Here is a 17,399-nt window from a genome sequence, read left to right as displayed (position 1 = left end):
TAGCTATCTATTTTACATTTGGTAGTGTATATATGTCCATGCCACTGTCTCACTTTGTCCCAGCTTACCCTTCCCCCTCCCCATATTCTCAAGTCCATTCTCTAGTAGGTCTGCATCTTTCTTCCCGTCTTGCCCCTAGGTTCTTCTGATCTTTTTTTTTTTTTTTAGATTCCATATATATGTATGTATGCATACGGTATTTGTTTTTCTCTTTCTGACTTACTTCACTCTGTATGACAGTCTCTAGGTCCATCCATCTCACTACAAATAACTCAGTTTCGTTCCTTTTTATGACTGAGGAATATTCCATTGAATATATGTGCCACATCTTCTTTATCCATTCATCTGTCGATGGACATTTAGGTTGCTTCCATGTCCTGGCTATTGTAAATAGTGCTGCAGTGAACATTGTGGTACATGACTCTTTTTGAATTATGGTTTTCTCTGGGTATATGCCCAGTAGTGGGATTGCTGGGTCATATGGTAGTTCTATTTTTAGTTTTTTAAGGAACCTCCACACTGTTCTCCATAGTGGCTGTATCAGTTTACATTCCCACCCACAGTGCAAGAGGGTTCCCTTTTCTCCACACCCTCTCCAGCATTTATTGTTTGTAGAGTTTTTGATGATGGCCGTTCTGACTGGTGTGAGGTGATACCTCATTGTAGTTTTGATTTGCATTTCTCTAATGATTAGTGATGTTGAGCATCCTTTCATGTGTTTGTTGGCATTCTGTATATCTTCTTTGGAGAAATGTCTATTTAGGTCTTCTGCCCATTTTTGGATTGGGTTGTTTGATATTGAGCTGCATGAGTTGCTTGTATGTTTTGGAGATTAATCCTTTGTCAGTTGCTTCATTTGCAAATATTTTCTCCCATTCTGAGGCCACTGTATGATTTTCTCAAGCGTGACACCAATACACCCTTTTCAGGCAGCATAGGAGAGCACCTGTTGCTTCACGTCCTCACCAACAGAATTGGCATTAGCTATTGTGATATCTGATTGTGGGTTTAATTTGCATTTCCTTGATGACTAATGAGGTTTAGCACCTTTTCGTATGTTGATTGGCCGTTTGGATCGTCTCTTTGTGAAGTGCCTCTTCAAGTCTTTTCTCCAGTTTTCTATTGGATCCTCTTATTGATTTGAGGGAGCTTAAAAAATATTCTGGATATGTGTTCATTGTTGGATATGCACATTGCAAATATCTCCTCCCACTCAGTGGCTTGCCTTTTCACTCTTTTCTGAAGAATAGAAGTTCTTCATTTTAACGCAGCCAACTTGTCACTCTTTGTCTCTGTGGAGAATGCTAATTGAATCCTGTTTCTTTGCCTATTACAAGGTTGTAGATATTCTGTTGTGTTGTCTTCTGGATGTTTTATTGTTTTATGTTTCATATTTAGCTCTGAAATCCACCTGAAATAGATTCTTACGTAGGATGGACGTAGAGGTCAAGACTCATTTCCTCTGGGTGGATATCCAATTTATTCAAAAGATCATCCTTTCTCACTGTCGGTCCCTATCACCTTTGTCAGAAATCAAGGGGCAATAGGGTGAGCTGAGTTTTGAAGGATGTGTAGGAGTTCACCAGGTGGACAGAGGAGGGGAGAGGGTTCTGGGAGGAAGTACAGTGAGCACAGATTTAGAGGTGCCTGAGAGGAGTGTGCTTGGGGAACTCCCAACAGTTCAGCCTGGCTGGAGGGAAGAGGGGAGAAGTGGTGTGGTGGAGAGGCCGGTTGGCAGGGACAGGACACACAGGGGAAGGAGCTGGGACACCAGAGGGTTGCGGTGGATTTAAGCTGTGGGGCAGTATAGTCAGGTTCGTATAAGAGAGATGAGAGACGGTCCCATGACAGGAGGATGAGTTTGGAGCCTGCTGTCAACCCAGACAAACCCAGCCTTGACATCCCCCTCAGCAGAGACAGAGCCTGTCTTCTTCAGAGAAGCAGTGGCAGAGGTAGCAGTGTGCCTGGGGCCTTGGAGGGTGGCCTTTGGCTGCAGGTTTGCGGCTGAGTCCAGTGGCCAGATATACATTCCAGTGTCCTTGAGTGGAAAAGCTTCCCGCCACTCCAACCCCAGCCGCCACCCAGTGCCACCAGCACTGCAGGCCCTGAAGGAGGAATAGTTTAGGAACTGGAGCAGACGGACAAGGTTGGGATGGGGGGGTGGATCTCTGGAAAGGGGGTGCTTTCTGCTTCTCCCGCCCTTGATGCACCCACAAGGATCCAGGCCTCACCTTGGGCCCTGAGAACAGACCCTTCCAGGCTGGCTGAGATTCAGAGCTGGACAGACCTCCTCCAGGAGAGAGCGGCCTAGAGAGGGGAGTCGCTTGGCCCAGAGCCACGCAGTGAGCCATACTTACCCAGCTTGGCTACCCACCAGCCTCCGGGGCCTTTGGGATGGGCCTCAGTTTTCTCCCCTGAAACGTACAGATAATAATAGTGTCCCCACCCTAGGGCTGTGGTCCGAATATGTCAAGTGCCTTCTCCTGGAGTGGATGCAGGGGAAGGGACTGGTGATGATGATGATGATTACAGGAATTGCAAATGTTTATTGAGTACCCACTATGTGCCAGGCCCCTCTATCTGGATGGTCTCCCAACAGTATCATGGTCTGGGTACTTGCTACTTCTGTCGCCATTTCACAGATAAGAAAATTGAGCCTTGAAGAGGTTAAGCAGCTTGCTCAAGGGCGCCGAGCTAGGCGGTGGCAGGGCCAGGATTTGAACCTGGATTTGTATGTCTCCAGACCCCTGTTCTTCACCAGCAATAGGCTTCCCTCCTCCACCCCTGGTTCTGAAAGTGCTCCCCGTTATCCGAGCTGTTGCTTGCAATTAAGCCTGAGATTTTGGGCTTGGTCTCCGGTGCCTGACATGACAGAGAGTCGAGAGGAAGGTCATGGCCATGGGCTGAGCACTGCTGTGCCCCAGGTCCTGCCTCCTGCCCCCTGTCACGGCATCCCTGCGAGGGAGGCATCGCTGACCCAGCCACACGGTTAGGAAGTGGGATTCAACGCAGGCCTGCCTGATTCCCAGTCCCGGTCTCCTGCTCACAGTGCTACGTGTGCCCTTCCCTGAGGTCCTCCTAGCTTGGCAGAGCTTTCGTGTTTGAGCAGCCTAGTGTAGAACATCGTAGAGAAACCACACGCTTCTGACTCTCCCGCCCATGAAGGGGTCCCCGGGCGGGAGGTGGTTTGGGAGGGTCACCAGGTGTATGTAATTCCGTAGCAGTCCTGCCCTCACCCGGCGAGTCAGACACCTGCCCCTCAGTCGCCACTAATCTGGGGTAAGAGCAGGGACCCTGCATCCGCTATTGCTCACCACTGCCTAGCACAGTGCCTAGGCCCTGGTGGGAGCTTGGTAAGGTCTTTTGAAGACAGAGAGGGAGGGAGAGAGGAAGGGCAGTGAAGGGGGCAGGAAAGAAGATCATGGGGCAGGAGAAGGAGCAGGGCTTTAGGGCCAGCAGACCATGTTTACATTCTGAGTCCTCTGCTTACTCAGTTTTTGAAGTTGTGTAACTTACTTAACTTTTCTGAGTCCCAGATTCCTTATTTGTAAAATGGGGCCAGTTTTGCTACCGACCTCATAATGTTGCTAGACATGAGAAAGTGTAGGTAAAGCAACTGTTGCAGTGCCTACTGTCTAGTAGATGCTCAATTAATGCTTTCTCTCTTCCCCTCTCCACCCATCTTTTTCACTGTTTTCTGTTTCCACCATCTCTAGCTCCACCTTCCTTATCTTTACAGCACTAAGTAAACTTCGCTTTCAGGGTAAAGTTCGAATTCCTTAACATAGCCATGCTTCTGCTCCATGGAACCACCTGCACTTCCTCAAATATTCCATGCTGTCTCTGGCTTTGGCCTGGATACCCTCTCCCATCCCTTTCCCAACCTCCTGCAAGAGCCATCCCAGTCTTTCCTGCTGTCTCTGTGCTTCCATAGCCCCTTGGGGTGGTGGTGGGTCGGTGGGAGATTGACATGGGCCCCTTACCTGGTTCTCTCACCCGGAGACCCAGTGCCTTCGGGGAAAGACATGTGTCTTGCCACCGTTTGTCTCTGGTGCCCCACACAGGCCCTGGCACAGGACTGGGGCTCTGTAGGTATTTGCTGAGTATCTCTGGGGGTTGGGGTGGGGGTGAGTAAACCAGGGACACAATCCTAATGAGCCAGAGCAGAACCTGACTGGGGCCATGACAGCAGTGCAGGCCAGGCATTGGCAGGAGAGCAGAGAGCCCCCTAGCCAGGGTATCCCAGGGAGCATTTAACTGGGCTGCAGGAGGTGGGCAGGAAGTGGACTTCAGAAGGTTGAGATAATAAGGAAATGAGACAGTGCACGTGCACACATCTGGATCAGGGAGAGAAAGAGGATGTCAGGTGGGAAGGGAGTGGTGGTGGAACTCACAGGAGAACTGGATCTTGAGCAGAGAGCCCCAGGGTGGGGTAGGAGAGGCCCATGGGGCCGCGCTCGCTTTCTGACGGAGGCATCAGTCACCACAGGGACAGGAAGAGACTGGGGAAACTTCTGTTCTCCACTCGCGTGGCTTTCAGATGAGCATAAGGCCGGAGGTGTAGAAGGGGTCTTTGGGGCGGCGGGGTTGGGGGCAGAGACTGCGAGTCCAGGCCCCCCACGCACACGGAAGACCCGAGAAGAGAAGGGGTTTGGTGAGGTGGTGACGGGGGGGCACAGTACTGGAAACCCAGACCTTGGGAGCTGCTTCCCCTGCCTGGTGAGAAGCTGATCATCCAGGAGGGTGGTGGGCATCTCAGCACGCTACAAAGGCCAGGCCTGAGGGCATGTTCTTCTGACTTAGCCAGGTGACATTGCCAAGAGCAGGGAAGGTTTCTAAGAGGGCTCCCTCTCTTCTCACTCCTCAGGGCTTCCTCTTGCCTGCATGTTGGTGAGCTGCTTCTCCTCTGTGCCTCAGTACTGCTTTCAGTACAGTGGGTATGCTCCCTGCTCTGGGGTGTTGCCTGCCTTCCTGAGCCCCCGACAGATCAGTGAGTTGTTGTGTGATTCTCTAGGGACAGAGAATTTTCAGTCTGCAGTCAAATTCCTCCTCCTTCCACTCCCTCCTCCTGCAGTTGGGCCTCTCTTCATAGGGAGCGTGAACGGGTAGCTGACTCTAGCAGGCTTGTCAGCTGCCCAGCCTGGACCAGGGCTGCCGAGGTCCTGCCTCTTGCACATGGGCTCCATTACAGAGGAAGTGCCGTGTACTGGAACTGGTACCAAACTAGGTTCTGGTCTGGATTCTAGTCCTGATTCTGTTGTGTGACCTTGGGCACATTGCCTCCCTTCCCTGGGCTTTAGCCACCTTGTCTGTTAATGGAGGCAGCTCCCGGAATTTTCTGGGGAGTCAAAAAAAGGTCAAGATGCCTGGGCCCTACTTTTGGGGACTCTTATCCAGTAGGTCTGGCACTGGGCACAGATATAGATATTTTTAAATGTTCCACAGGTGATTCTAAAGTATATCTCTCTGTTGAGAACCGATAGTCTGGATCAGTACTTTGCAAACTTGAATATGCAAATGAGTCACCTGGGATCTTGGTTAAATGCGGGTTCTGATCCAGTAAGTGTGGACTGAGGCCTGAGATTCTGTATTTCATAGGACTGCTGCTGCTGCTGCGCTTCACGCATCTCACTTTGAGTAGTAAGAATCTAGACGGTCTGTGAAGTTTATTGGATTGCCCATTCATTCGTCCATCCATTCATTCATTCATGCATCATCAACACGTAAAATGGGGAGGGGGGAGAGGTGAGGCTAGAGGGAGAGACAAAGCCCAGCGTCTTCCAGGGCTACAGAATTTGGGCTTTATTGGGAGGGCAGTGGGGAGCCACGTCAAGGTTTTAAGCCGAGGAGTGACAGGGTCAGATTTGCATCTAGAAGACTCCTCTGACAGGGCACAGAGAAGCAGCAGAGGGGCGTGGACCACAGCGGGGAGGTCAGCATCGATCCCAGTGCTAGATGTCATGGTCTTGAGGCAGGTGGTGGTAAGTGGAGACGGTGAGAGGGGATTCTTTTCTTTCTTTTTAATCAACTTTATTTTTCAGAGTAGTTTTAGGAACTGAGAGGAAAGTACAGAGAGTTCCCAATACTTCCTGTCCCTGCGCACACATAACCTCCCCCAGTGGAAAGATTTTTTAGATTTTACGAGAGACCATCAAGGAGGATTTGGTGATTGGCCGTGGGGTGGCAGTGAGGAGAGAACGATACCCAGGTCTCTGGTTCGGGCAGGTGGTGGCATCATTGATACAGAGACTCCGAGAGGAGGAATGGACTTGGGGGAAGGTCAGGAGTTCAGTTTGGGGTCATTGACTTGGGAGCACTGGTGGGATATCTGGAAGGAGGTATCCATGTCCGTGCCTGGGCTCCAGCCACACGGGTGTCCTCTCTGTCCCCCAGGGTGCTCGCCGTCCTGGCTCGGGACCTTTGCCTGTGCTGTTTGCTCCCTCATGAGCTCGTCCCCTCCCACTGAGCAGATTTTAGCCTCAGTGTCCTTCCACAGGGTGGCCCTTCCCACACGCCCCTTTATTCTCTCACGGGACCTTACAGTTTTCCTTCACTATGGATCAGTGTTTTTCAAACTGTTTCTGTGGGTGATGACTTGGTTCATGCCAGGCCTTCCTCTCCAGCCTGTAAGCTCCATCAGGACAGGGATTACGTCTTTCTTATTCTTGTATCCACAGAGCCTAGAACATTCTGAGAAAGGACAGGTCTGGGCTGGCAGCGGGGACTGGGTGTTGTCCATGACCAGATGGTACAGATGGTACTTGTTGCCTGGGGAGTTGGATGAGTGCTCGAGGGAGCGTGCGGGCCTGAGGTGAGAGGGGGCTGGAGCAGTTTCCAGTGAACAGGACACATCCCGAGAGGCCCGCGATGTAGCGGAGAAGGGGGGGTCATCGGCTAGTCGGAGGAAACCCAGGGAAGGAAATGTCAAAGCGGGCCGTGCTGCGCTGGTTGCGGCTGCCGCCTGTGGAGTGCTTGTGTACCAGCACGGTGCCGAGCTCTGGGTGTACATCACTCCTCGCACAGCATCCTGTGTTACGGCTAAGGAAACTGGGGCCCAGAAGGTTACCCCCGAGGTCACCTAGCCAGTAAGTGTGAAGTGGGCAACAGTATCCAGAGCTCTCCCCACTGTAAGGTGCTGCCTCCGTTCTCCTGGACTTTGCCAAACTTGTTGCAGTGGGGGCAGGGAAGGAGGACGGCCTGGAGGCCCCTGTGGCAGGGCGGTGGCTTCAGCCTCTGGGTGTCAAGAAGCCAGGCCTGAGGAGCTGACTGAGGCTGGGCAGGGGTTCCTGGAAGCCGGCATCGAGCCAGAGACCCAGAGGCGTGCCAAACTTGAAGGAGCAACCCCGTCTCAAAAGGCAAGCCTGGAGGTCAAATGGCCATGTGGGAATTCTAGTAGCCTCTCTCCCTTTCTCCGACGACTTTCCATTTCACAGAGCACTTTCCTGTCCTTTCTCAGGCTTGGTCCCCAGAAGTGATAGTCTGGGATCACACAGCTAGCAAATGAGGGGGTCAGGATTCCAGCCCAGGTCTTCTGGCATTATGTCCAGGGCTCTTTCCGAAAATCCTTTGTAAGGGCCACCCTGAGATGGAGGGAAACGCCAGTTCACCCCCCACCCCCTGACCTCCACCAGCCCGGCCCAGCCCAGCCCAGTGCAGGAAGTGGTTTCTGAGGGCAGTTGAGGAGCGCGGCATCTGTGGTAGATGTGATGAGTCATCTCAGAGTGCGAGCTGCAGGTTGACTCTGGGGTCAGCCGACCTGGCTCCACGCTTAGTAGTTGTGTGACATTGGGCAAGTTATTTCCAGCAGCCTGCCACCACCTTCAACCCCAATAGCAGGTGGGGGTCTAGGGCCCAGGGGACATAGCTGGTGTGAGCAGGCCTCTGGATGTCACACCTGTCACCCTTCCCCAGCCCGTTCCGAGCCCTGGATTGCGCTGGGGAGAGGATTTGATTATGTCGTAAACAGAGGCTCCATTTAGAGGGCCTGGTTCATTTCCTGAGTGCTTCTAGCAGGCGAGACATGCACAGAATTAGCCCTGGTCCAGCCAAGCCAAAGAAGTGATGGATGGGAGAGATACACGCTCCCCGCAGAAGAGGGGCAGCTGCATGGAGCGCTCGGACCCAGGGCCCTGGGCCAGCAGGCTGGTCTCTGGGGCACCTTGGCTGGATTCTTGTCACTCCAAGCTGCTGTAACAGCTGCCTAACTGGGTGTCCCCAGCTGCCTGCACTTTCTCCATGAGAGCGCTCACCACACTCATTAAGACCAATTGTCTAACCTCTGTTTTTCTGCTCAGCTGAGGGCAGGGACTGTGTCTGACTTGTCCTCTGCTGTCCCCATCCCCACCCCAGGGCCTAACTCAGTACTTGGAGAATGAATGACTGCGTGTATGCATGCCATGTCCCCGTCCTCACGCCACACCTGCTCACACCACCCAGGGCAGCTTCACGTAGTACGGCTCTGCCCGTGTCATTCCCTCGCTCACAGGACGATCCCACGCCCGGCATCCACTCTGTACTATGGCTCTCATCTTTATTTCTTTTCCTGTCCTAATTCTCCCCCTTGCCACCCTCTCCCCCAAGGTTTCAGAGGCCCCTTCCCCCCCAGGTACCCGATGCCACCCTAGCTCTCCCAGGAACACAGGCCTGACCACAGCGGCTCAGGTGCGCACACAAGCCCCGTCCAGGAGCACAGGATGGAACCGATGAGCTCTGGTCCTTGTTTGCCAGTGTCTGCCCTGTGGCAGATGGGCCTGGGCGAGGGGCCTCCAGCAGTGCTCACAGCCTGCTCCCCTCCCTCTAGACCCCTGGGGCCCCAAACCGTTGTGTGTAAGGGTCCAAGGAAGTGGGGAGAGACCGTTGGCCGTGAGGCAGGAGTTCTAATACTGAACCAGCCTCGGATTTCTTAGGTAATTTCCTTAGCCCCTGGGACCTCAGTTTCCCTATCTCTAAGATAAGCCTAGACTAATAATAGCTCCCACTTTATCAGATGCTTCTCTGGGGCTGGGCCCTGTGAAGAACACTAACTTAGTCCTGTGAGTCTGGTGTGATATCGTGGCTCTGTTCCAGGTAAGGAAACAGGGCTGGGCTCGGAGAAGTCGGGAGGCTTGGCCATTTTCTTGCACGGCTGGGAAATGACACCGCTGGAATCAAAACCCAAGTCCACCTCGGGCAGTCTGAGCAGGAACGGCCGGGCGCTCTGAGAGCCCTCGGTCCTGGGTGGTTTCTCAGCGGCCCTGGGGCGGGGCCTCTCTGGGGACAGAGGCACTTCCCCTCCTGGCTTTGTTTGGCTTGGCCTCGCTTTAGGTCAGGATTGGCAGAGGCAGGCTGACTTGCATTTCTGGTTTTGGGTCTGCACTTTCCCTAGGGGCGAGGTGCGGGGGCAGGCTCAGCGCAGTCACTGCTGGTACAGACCTGAGCCCCCCACCCCCACCCCCCAGGAAAGGGGAAGTGCAGCCTGCTCCCCTCTCAGGGCCCAGTGCCAGGCCCCAAGGGCACCGATTGCTGCTTCCCTAGTCCATCCTTCCAGACAGAGGGGTCTGGCGGTGGGTGTGGCGGGGGTGAGAGAACGTAGGGCACCAGGGAGCTGGCTGCCGGAGTTTGTTCTTGAGGGAGAAGGCTCCCTGGTGGGTGGGAGACGACCAGGGGACTGGGCTGCTCTGGGGACTGAGATCCGAAGTGGGCTTGGGAAGAAGGAGCCAGAGGCCAGGCTTTAACCCCAGCTTAGCCCTGGGTTTTTTGTTTGTTTGTTTGTTTTTAGCCTTGGGTTTATGGGCGCCTTGGGGCAAGTCCCTAGGTCACTGTCCAGGCTGGGCCCTCTGTCTTCCTGTCAGTGCAGTGGAGGGTCTCTCTGACCCCCTGGGAACAAACTAAGGTTCCCAGATGAGATTCCTGGATTGGGGCTCCTGGCATCACAATTGCCAGCTTCGACTCTGGGAGTCTGACCGTCTGCTTCCAGGGGTCCATGGGAAAGATGTGTCACTGTTTGAGGTTCGTGGCCGTTGTTTTAATCACCATGGCTACCACCACCATCATCTCATTTCAGAGCTTTGGACTTTCTATAGTCTACTCTCCTGGTGTGTCACTTGGGTACATTGTTTATCCCATTTCATAGGTGGAGAGCCTGAGGCCCAGAGGGTTTAGGGACTGGCTTATCCTGGCCCCGTTGTGTGATTCTAGGTTGGCCCCTGCTCCTTTCTGGGCCTCAGCCTCCCCATCTGTGCAGTGGACATTTGGGCTCGCTGAAGTTCCAGGGTCTGAGGCAATGAGGTCCAAGGGGTTCCTGGGTTGAGCTGTCTTCATCCTGGAGCTGCAGGCAGGATTTCCAGGGAAGGAAGTCCTCCTGGTGAGTGGGCACCTGTCTTTGGCTGTGCCTGGGAACCAGACCCTGGCCAGATGGTCCTAGAGTCCTCTGAGGCTTCCCCTCCTGGCTCAGCAACTCTCTCTGCACCCCACCGCCCAGGGTGGTGGATGGGCAGAAACTTTCACTGTCATCCTCCCAGACGATGCTCTTACCCACACCGGGCTTTCACATCCGCTCTGCTGCTCCCAGACGACACTGTGACCTCTGACGCGTGTGTGCAGCACCCTGCAGCTGCCCCGACCTGTGGCTGGGCCACTTATTCCCAGATGTGAGGCCTGGTTGGTCCAGGGCTTAAAAGAATTCCCAGCTGCAGGCATAGCCTTTCAGTCTCTGGCAGCTGTGCAGTGGTGCATAAGTTGCTGCTCTATGGGCTCATCTTCCTCATCGATCAAATGGGCATTTGTGGTCTTTACAGTAAGACCTCTTAACATATGTGCTGAGGTATTTAGCCCTGAAATCTTCCACCTCTGCGTATGTGTGCGTGCGTGCGTGCGTGTGCGTGTGCGAGCGTAACTGTATAGTTCCCAGGGATGTGCGGCATCTTTCTCTTTCATTAGTTCTAGGTGCTGTGGCCTCTTCATAGACGAAACCCGGGCTCTGAGTAGTTCTAGGTCCTTAACTGTGATGAGGGACCCAACCTAGCCCAGGCCTGACTGACTTTCCCGTGTGGCTATGACACCGAGACACCCCTGACTTTCTCTGAGCCCCAGGCTTCCTGTGAGATAGCTGCTTTTCACACTCCATGAAGGGCACCATTTTTCCCTTTGCAAATGAAATCTGCGGGAACCCAGCAAAAACTCCAAGAGTTCTGAGGGTTGTGTGTGAGGCAGGAAATGCTTCCTTTTTTGGATGTGGAACTTCTGAGGTTCCTCCAAACACAGTTTCAAAAGCACTGGGTGGATGGTCCCTCAGTGAGGTTCCATGTGTCTGTGACATATGTCTAGTCCAGGTGTGAGCAAATATTTTGAAGTTCTGGTTTTATTCCAGTTTATTAGTTTCAGAAAGAGCTAAACATTCAGAGCAAGTTCTAATTTGAATGACTCACTAAAGTTTTTTTAAAACCTTTGGTTCAGGTAGAGGATACCCTTCGGCTGGGTCCAGGATTCTCCCACTTGGTGATCGCTCTGGCTTGGGGCTTGGTTTGATTCTGGCCCACGAAGGCAAAGGCTGTCTGGCTCCTCATTTATTCACAGAGTGACTTACTCACAGAGGGACCATGACATTCCCCTTAGAGGGCCACTGGGAAGATTACATAAGAGGGGTTTACTCTGCCATGGCCCCTGGCATATGGTAGGAGCCACATAATGGTAACTAGCCTCTCCCTCTTCTCCCGTAAATGACCAACCATGTTTTGATGGATCAGAAGTTTCCAGCAAGGAAATGAGGGTGGGAGCCCACATTCAGTTACGCCAAAGGGACTGTCAGGTTTCCATGTGGCACCTCGGCTTTCACAGTGTAGAGTGTGGGGTTTGGGTCAGGGCTTGATTTTGTTTCAATCTCTGTGACATTGGCTTGTGCACAGTGGCCTCCACTTGTGAGCCTTCCTCATTTTCTCTTTATTTCACAGATGTTTGAGACAGAGGCAGATGAGAAGAGGGAGATGCCCTTGGAAAGGAAGGGGCCGGGTGCTGAGGACCCCTCACCCAGCAAGGACCCCTCTTATGGCCAGGATCCTCCTCCAGGACAAGACCTGCCACCCAAAGAGGACTCCTCTTCCAGCCAGGAACCCTCTGCTGGCCCAGAATCACCAACCAGCAAAGACTCACCTTCCTGCAAAGAATCCCCTCCGGGCCAGGAACCCTTGCCAAGCAAGGACTCCTCACCATGCCAGGAACACCCTACGGCCCCAGCCTTCTCTCCATGCCAGGACCTTCCTGCTGGGCAAGAACCCTCCCCCAGCCAAGACCCTTTAATCAGCAAACACCTCCCTGACATCCAGGAGCCCCCTGCCCAGGACCTTTTGCCCCGTCAAGACCTGCCCGTGAGCCAGGACCCCCTGGCAGCTGAGCCCCTTGCTAAGGAGACCACGAGCTCTGGGGACCCACCGGCAGCCACAGGAGACTCGCCTATGGCCTCCAGGCCAAACTTCGTGATCCCCGAGGTCCGGCTGGATAGCACCTACAGTCAGAAGGCAGGGGCAGAGGGGGGCAGCTCGGGTGATGAGGAAGATGCAGAAGAGGCTGAGGAGGGCGAGGAGGGAGAGGAGGACGAGGACGAGGACACAAGTGATGACAACTATGGAGAGTGTGGTGAGGCCAAGCGCAGCAGCATGATCGAGACGGGCCAGGGTGCGGAGGGAGGCCTCTCGCTGCGCGTGCAGAACTCGCTGCGGCGCCGGACGCACAGCGAGGGCAGCCTGCTGCAGGAGGCCCGCGGGCCCTGCTTCGCCTCCGACACTACCTTGCACTGCTCAGATGGAGAGGGCACTGCGTCCACCTGGGCCATGCCTTCGCCCCGCACCCTCAAGAAGGAACTGGGCCGCAATGGTGGCTCAATGCACCACCTTTCCGTCTTCTTCACAGGACACAGGAAGGTAAGGGAGCCAAGGGTGAAGGGGGAGTGGGTACGTGACAGGGTGGGGTGGAGGGAGCGTGCGCCCAGGAGCTGCAGGGAATGAGCCTTTGCTTTGTCCCACCTCTGTTCTTCTCTCAGCCTTCCAATGAGCCTTCCACCCATTTGACAGAGGATAAAACTGAGGGCCAGAGGGACCAAGAAGGCAGAACCTGGACTTAAACCCAGGACTTTATGACTCCAGATATTCTTACAGCTCCATTGTACTGGGGAAACCCACAGAAAGTAGAGCAGGTGTATTTGGATCTAAAAGATCCAACATCATAACTGGAGAAATAGTTATAATTTACACTTGGTCCAGGCCTAGCCAGACTAGAAATCTATCAGCCAACAAGCATGACAACACATATTTCCTCTGTGCTGGCATTATTCTAAGCGATTTACAGGAACTCATTAACTCTTACAACAGCCCTGTGAGGTAGACACTGTTGTGAGGAAACTGAGGCACTGGGAGGTTATGTGCTTTGCACCAGGTCGCACGATTTATAAAAGTCTGAATCAGAACTAGAATGTGGCTCCAGGGCTGGAGCTCTTAACCACTGTGCCCTTTGCCTCTTGCAAATGTTTAGCAATAGATGAGTAAGTGTTGATTGATTTCCTGCTGTGGGCCAGGCCCTGTGCTCTGTGCCACAGCAGGGGCCACAGAAGTGTGTGAGGCTGATCTCAGCCCGTGAGGAATGCTGCTGCTGTGTGGGCCCCGAAGGTGGCCTAACAGTGAAAAGATTGCATCACGGCCTTGAAGCCCGTTAGCCAGCTTGAGCCTGGGCTCTGTCCCTTACTCACTGTGTGGCCTTGGGTGAGTCACTCAGCTCTTCTGAGCCTTAGTGTCTTCTCTGAAAAGCAGAGATGAATAGCACTCACATCCCATGGTGGTTGAGGGTGAACCCAAAGAGCCCAGTGCCTGACGACATTCGTGCAGGCGCCAGGCGAGTGCTGTGGAGGTGCTCACAGCCAGTGTGGTGCAAGGTGTTGTTATGACAACTGTTGTGAGGCCAGGCAGGTGCAGATTCAGGGAGGAGAGACCCCAGGGCCTAGGGGCACGAGGGAAGGCTTCTGGCAAAAGATGCTCCTCAGTCTGGCCTTGAAGGTTGGGCAGGTTTAGAATAAACAAAGAGGATGACATAGGCATTCTGTGAAAGACCATGACCTGGACAAAACTGTCTGTAGAAGTCAGTTTAGCTAGAACAAGGGATTTCTACAGTGCAGGGATGGTAGATGGGTGGCACTCATTCTGCCATTTCTGACTGCAAACCCATGGCAGACATGACTAATGGATTCCAGCACATTTCCCCACCAAGTTGGGACATGGCCTCAGAAACCTTCTTAGCTTCTCAGCCACTAGCAATAAGGCCTCTGGGCACGTGGGAGGACACCTTCTGCTGAAAGGTGGCTGGGCTGGAAGGGCCGGTTGGGGCCCTCTAGAAAAGGGCCTTAAACTTTGTGTCCAGGAATTGGAACTAAATCCCAAAGGAATGGGGACTGGGTCTGTTTCCTCATCTGTAAGCACTTTGATGTGCTCCAAAATCACCAGGGGAATAGGTTATTTATTTATTTATTTTTTAACATCTTTATTGCAATATAATTGCTTTACAATGGTGTGTTAGTTTCTGCTTTATAACAAAGTGAATCAGCTATACATACACATATATCCCCATATCCCCTCCCTCTTGCGTCTCCCTCCCACCCTCCCCATCCCACCCCTCTAGGTGGTCACAAAGCACCGAGCTGATCTCCCTGTGCTATGTGGCTGCTTCCCACTAGTTATCTGTTTTACATTTGGTAGTGTATATAAGTCCATGCCACTGTCTCACTTAGTCCCAGCTTACCCTTCCCCCTCCCCGTGTCCTCAAGTCCATTCTCTACGTCTGTGTCTTTATTACTGTCCTGCCCCTAGGTTCTTCAGGACCTTTTTTTTTTTTTTTTAGATTCCATATACATGTGTTAGCATACGGTATTTGTTTTTCTCTTTCTGACTTACTTCACTCTGTATGACAGACTCTAGGTCCATCCACCTCACTACAAATAACTCAATTTCATTTCTTTTTATTTAATATTGGAGTAATATTCCATTGTATATACATGCCACATCTTGTTTATCCATTCATCTGTCAGTGGACACTTAGGTTGCTTCCATGTCCTGGCTATTGTAAATAGAGCTGCAGTGAACATTGTGGTACATGACTTTTTGAATTATGGTTTTCTCAGGGTATATGCCCAGCAGTGGGATTGCTGGGTCATATGGTAGTTCTATTTTTAGTTTTTTAAGGAACCTCCATACTGTTCTCCATAGTGGCTGTATCAGTTTACATTCCCACCAGCAGTACAAGAGAGTTCCCTTTTCTCCACACCTTCTCCAGCATTTATTGTTTGTAGATTTTTTGATGATGGCCATTCTGACTGGTGTGAGGTGATACCTCATTGTGGTTTTTTTTTTTTTTTTTTTTTTTGGTGGTACGCGGGCCACTCACTGCTGTGGCCTCTCCCGTTGTGGAGCACAGGCTCCGGACGCGCAGGTTCAGCGGCCATGGCTCACGGGCCCAGCCGGCTCCGCAGCATGTGGGATCTTCCCAGACCGGGGCACGAACCCGTGTCCCCTGCATCGGCAGGCGGACTCCCAACCACTGCGCCACCAGGGAAGCCCTCATTGTGGTTTTGATTTGCATTTATCTAATGATTAGTGATGTTGAACATTCTTTCATGTGTTTGTTGGCAATCTGTTTATCTTCTTTGGGGAACAGGTTATTAAGAAATAGATTTCTAAGTCCCCCTACCCTGGAATCTGGAATCAGATTTTCTGGAATCAGAATTTCCAGGGGGCGGTGCCCAGACCTTGCATTTTATTATTTTTTTTTGCCACGCTGCGAGGCTTACAGGATCTTTTTTAATAAATTTATTTATTCGTTTATTTTGGCTGCGTTGGGTCTTTGTTGCTGCGTGCAGGCTTTCTCTAGTTGCAGCAAGCAGGGGCTACTCTTGTTGCGGTGCACAGGCTTTTCACTGTGGTGGCTTCTCTTGTTGCGGGGCATGGGCTCTAGGCTCCTGGACTTCAGTAGTTGCAGCATGCAGGCTCAGTAGTTGTGGCTCGCAGGCTCTAGAGCGCAGGCTCTGTAGTCATGGCGCATGGGCTTAGTTGCTCCACGGCATGTGAGATCTTCCCAGACCAGGGCTCGAACCCGTGTCCCCTGCATTGGCAGGCAGATTCTTAACCACTGCGCCACCAGGGAAGTCCCAGACCTTGCATTTTAAACAAGCCCCTCAGGGATTGGAACGTTCCCCATAGTTTGAGTATCACCATCTTAGGCCATTTCTTGAGGCAGCTTCTATAGGAAAGAGTCCAGACCTCTGTCCTACTGAGGTGAGGCTTCAGGCTGACTCAGACCAGGCCTGGACACTCTCCTCTGGAGGACGGCTGAAGTCTAAGGGCTTGCCGCCTACCTTGGGCCTCCCAATTTCAGTGCCCCTACCAGACCCTTCCAAGTTATGTCCCCTGGCCCCCTTGCTCCAATACAAATATTTATAGACAGATAAATTCACGTACATTTTCAGGTACATTTCTAGTTCCCTAAATACGCTGATCTCAGCTCCTGTTTGGGGGCAGATACTTCCACTTGGTAGTCCAGCAGGCCTGGGCCAGCTCTCTCCTGTCTCAGCTTCCTCCTTTGGGTGCCGAAGGTTCCCACTGGCATCCTCCCCTCCCCCACCCTCTTTTGACCTGTAGCTTCCTTTCTGGGGCTTGAGTAACTAAGCTGGCAGGGACCTCAGAGGCTGCCACTAGCCCCTTGGTGGCTACCCTTCCACGTGGCTTCTGCTTGCCAGGCCTCAAGTCCCTCATCATCGTTCATATCCTGCTCCCTCCAGACAGCCAACTTCAGTAAGAAGCTAACCCTTGTATGGGGGAAGTGAAGTCTAGGCTGGACAGGTACCCTGGTCTCCCTCCACCCCTCACTGGCAGTGGGCCTTGGGCAAGTCCCTGCCCTTCTCTGTCCCTCAGTTTCCTCATCAGTAAAATAGATATTATCAGAAAATAATATTGATACCTCCTTCATAACGTTGCTGGGAAGATTAAAGAGCCTGCCTCGGGTAAAGTGTTCAGGGAAGTGTCTGGCACTCAACACCTGCTAGGTGCTCCATAAATGGGAATCGTGTTGATGATGATGGTGATGATGATGGTGATGAAGGGGGGGAGCGGGAGGAGGATAGCAGGAGTAGTAACGGTCCTCCGAGCATTCACTAGGCGCCTCCAGCTCCCCGTTCTAGCCTTCACAGCACTGCCACGAGCTGGGACCAGCTGTACTCATCTTACAGTGGGGAGCCTGAGGCCTAGGGAGAAGGGTTTGTCCCAGGCCACGTGATGATGGAGCTGGACAGTGGCCTCACCCTGTCCAGTTGTCTCTGGCTCTACCCCAGACTCTGCACACCTCTTGCTGGTGAGGGGCAGGGTGTGGGGTGATGGCAGCTGGGGGAGGCG

General features: G+C 52.8%; 1 protein-coding gene across 10 annotated transcripts in view; it reads left to right on the top strand.

Moving 5' to 3' along the window:
- The window catches only part of RGS3 (regulator of G protein signaling 3), a 143,342-nt gene that overhangs the window by 113,513 nt on the left and 12,430 nt on the right, over nucleotides 1–17,399 (top strand). For all 10 annotated transcript variants that reach the window (XM_060300577.1, XM_060300578.2, XM_060300579.2 and 7 more), the window contains one exon: nucleotides 11,928–12,893. In XM_060300577.1, the coding sequence (XP_060156560.1) occupies nucleotides 11,928–12,893 (966 nt within the window). The remainder of the gene's footprint in view (nucleotides 1–11,927; nucleotides 12,894–17,399) is intronic.

Source organism: Globicephala melas, chromosome 6 (genome assembly GCF_963455315.2).
Source record: "Globicephala melas chromosome 6, mGloMel1.2, whole genome shotgun sequence".
Classification (NCBI taxonomy): domain Eukaryota; kingdom Metazoa; phylum Chordata; class Mammalia; order Artiodactyla; family Delphinidae; genus Globicephala; species Globicephala melas.
The sequence above is the reverse complement of the archived record's forward strand: the minus strand, read 5'-3'. Positions and strand labels throughout refer to the sequence as shown.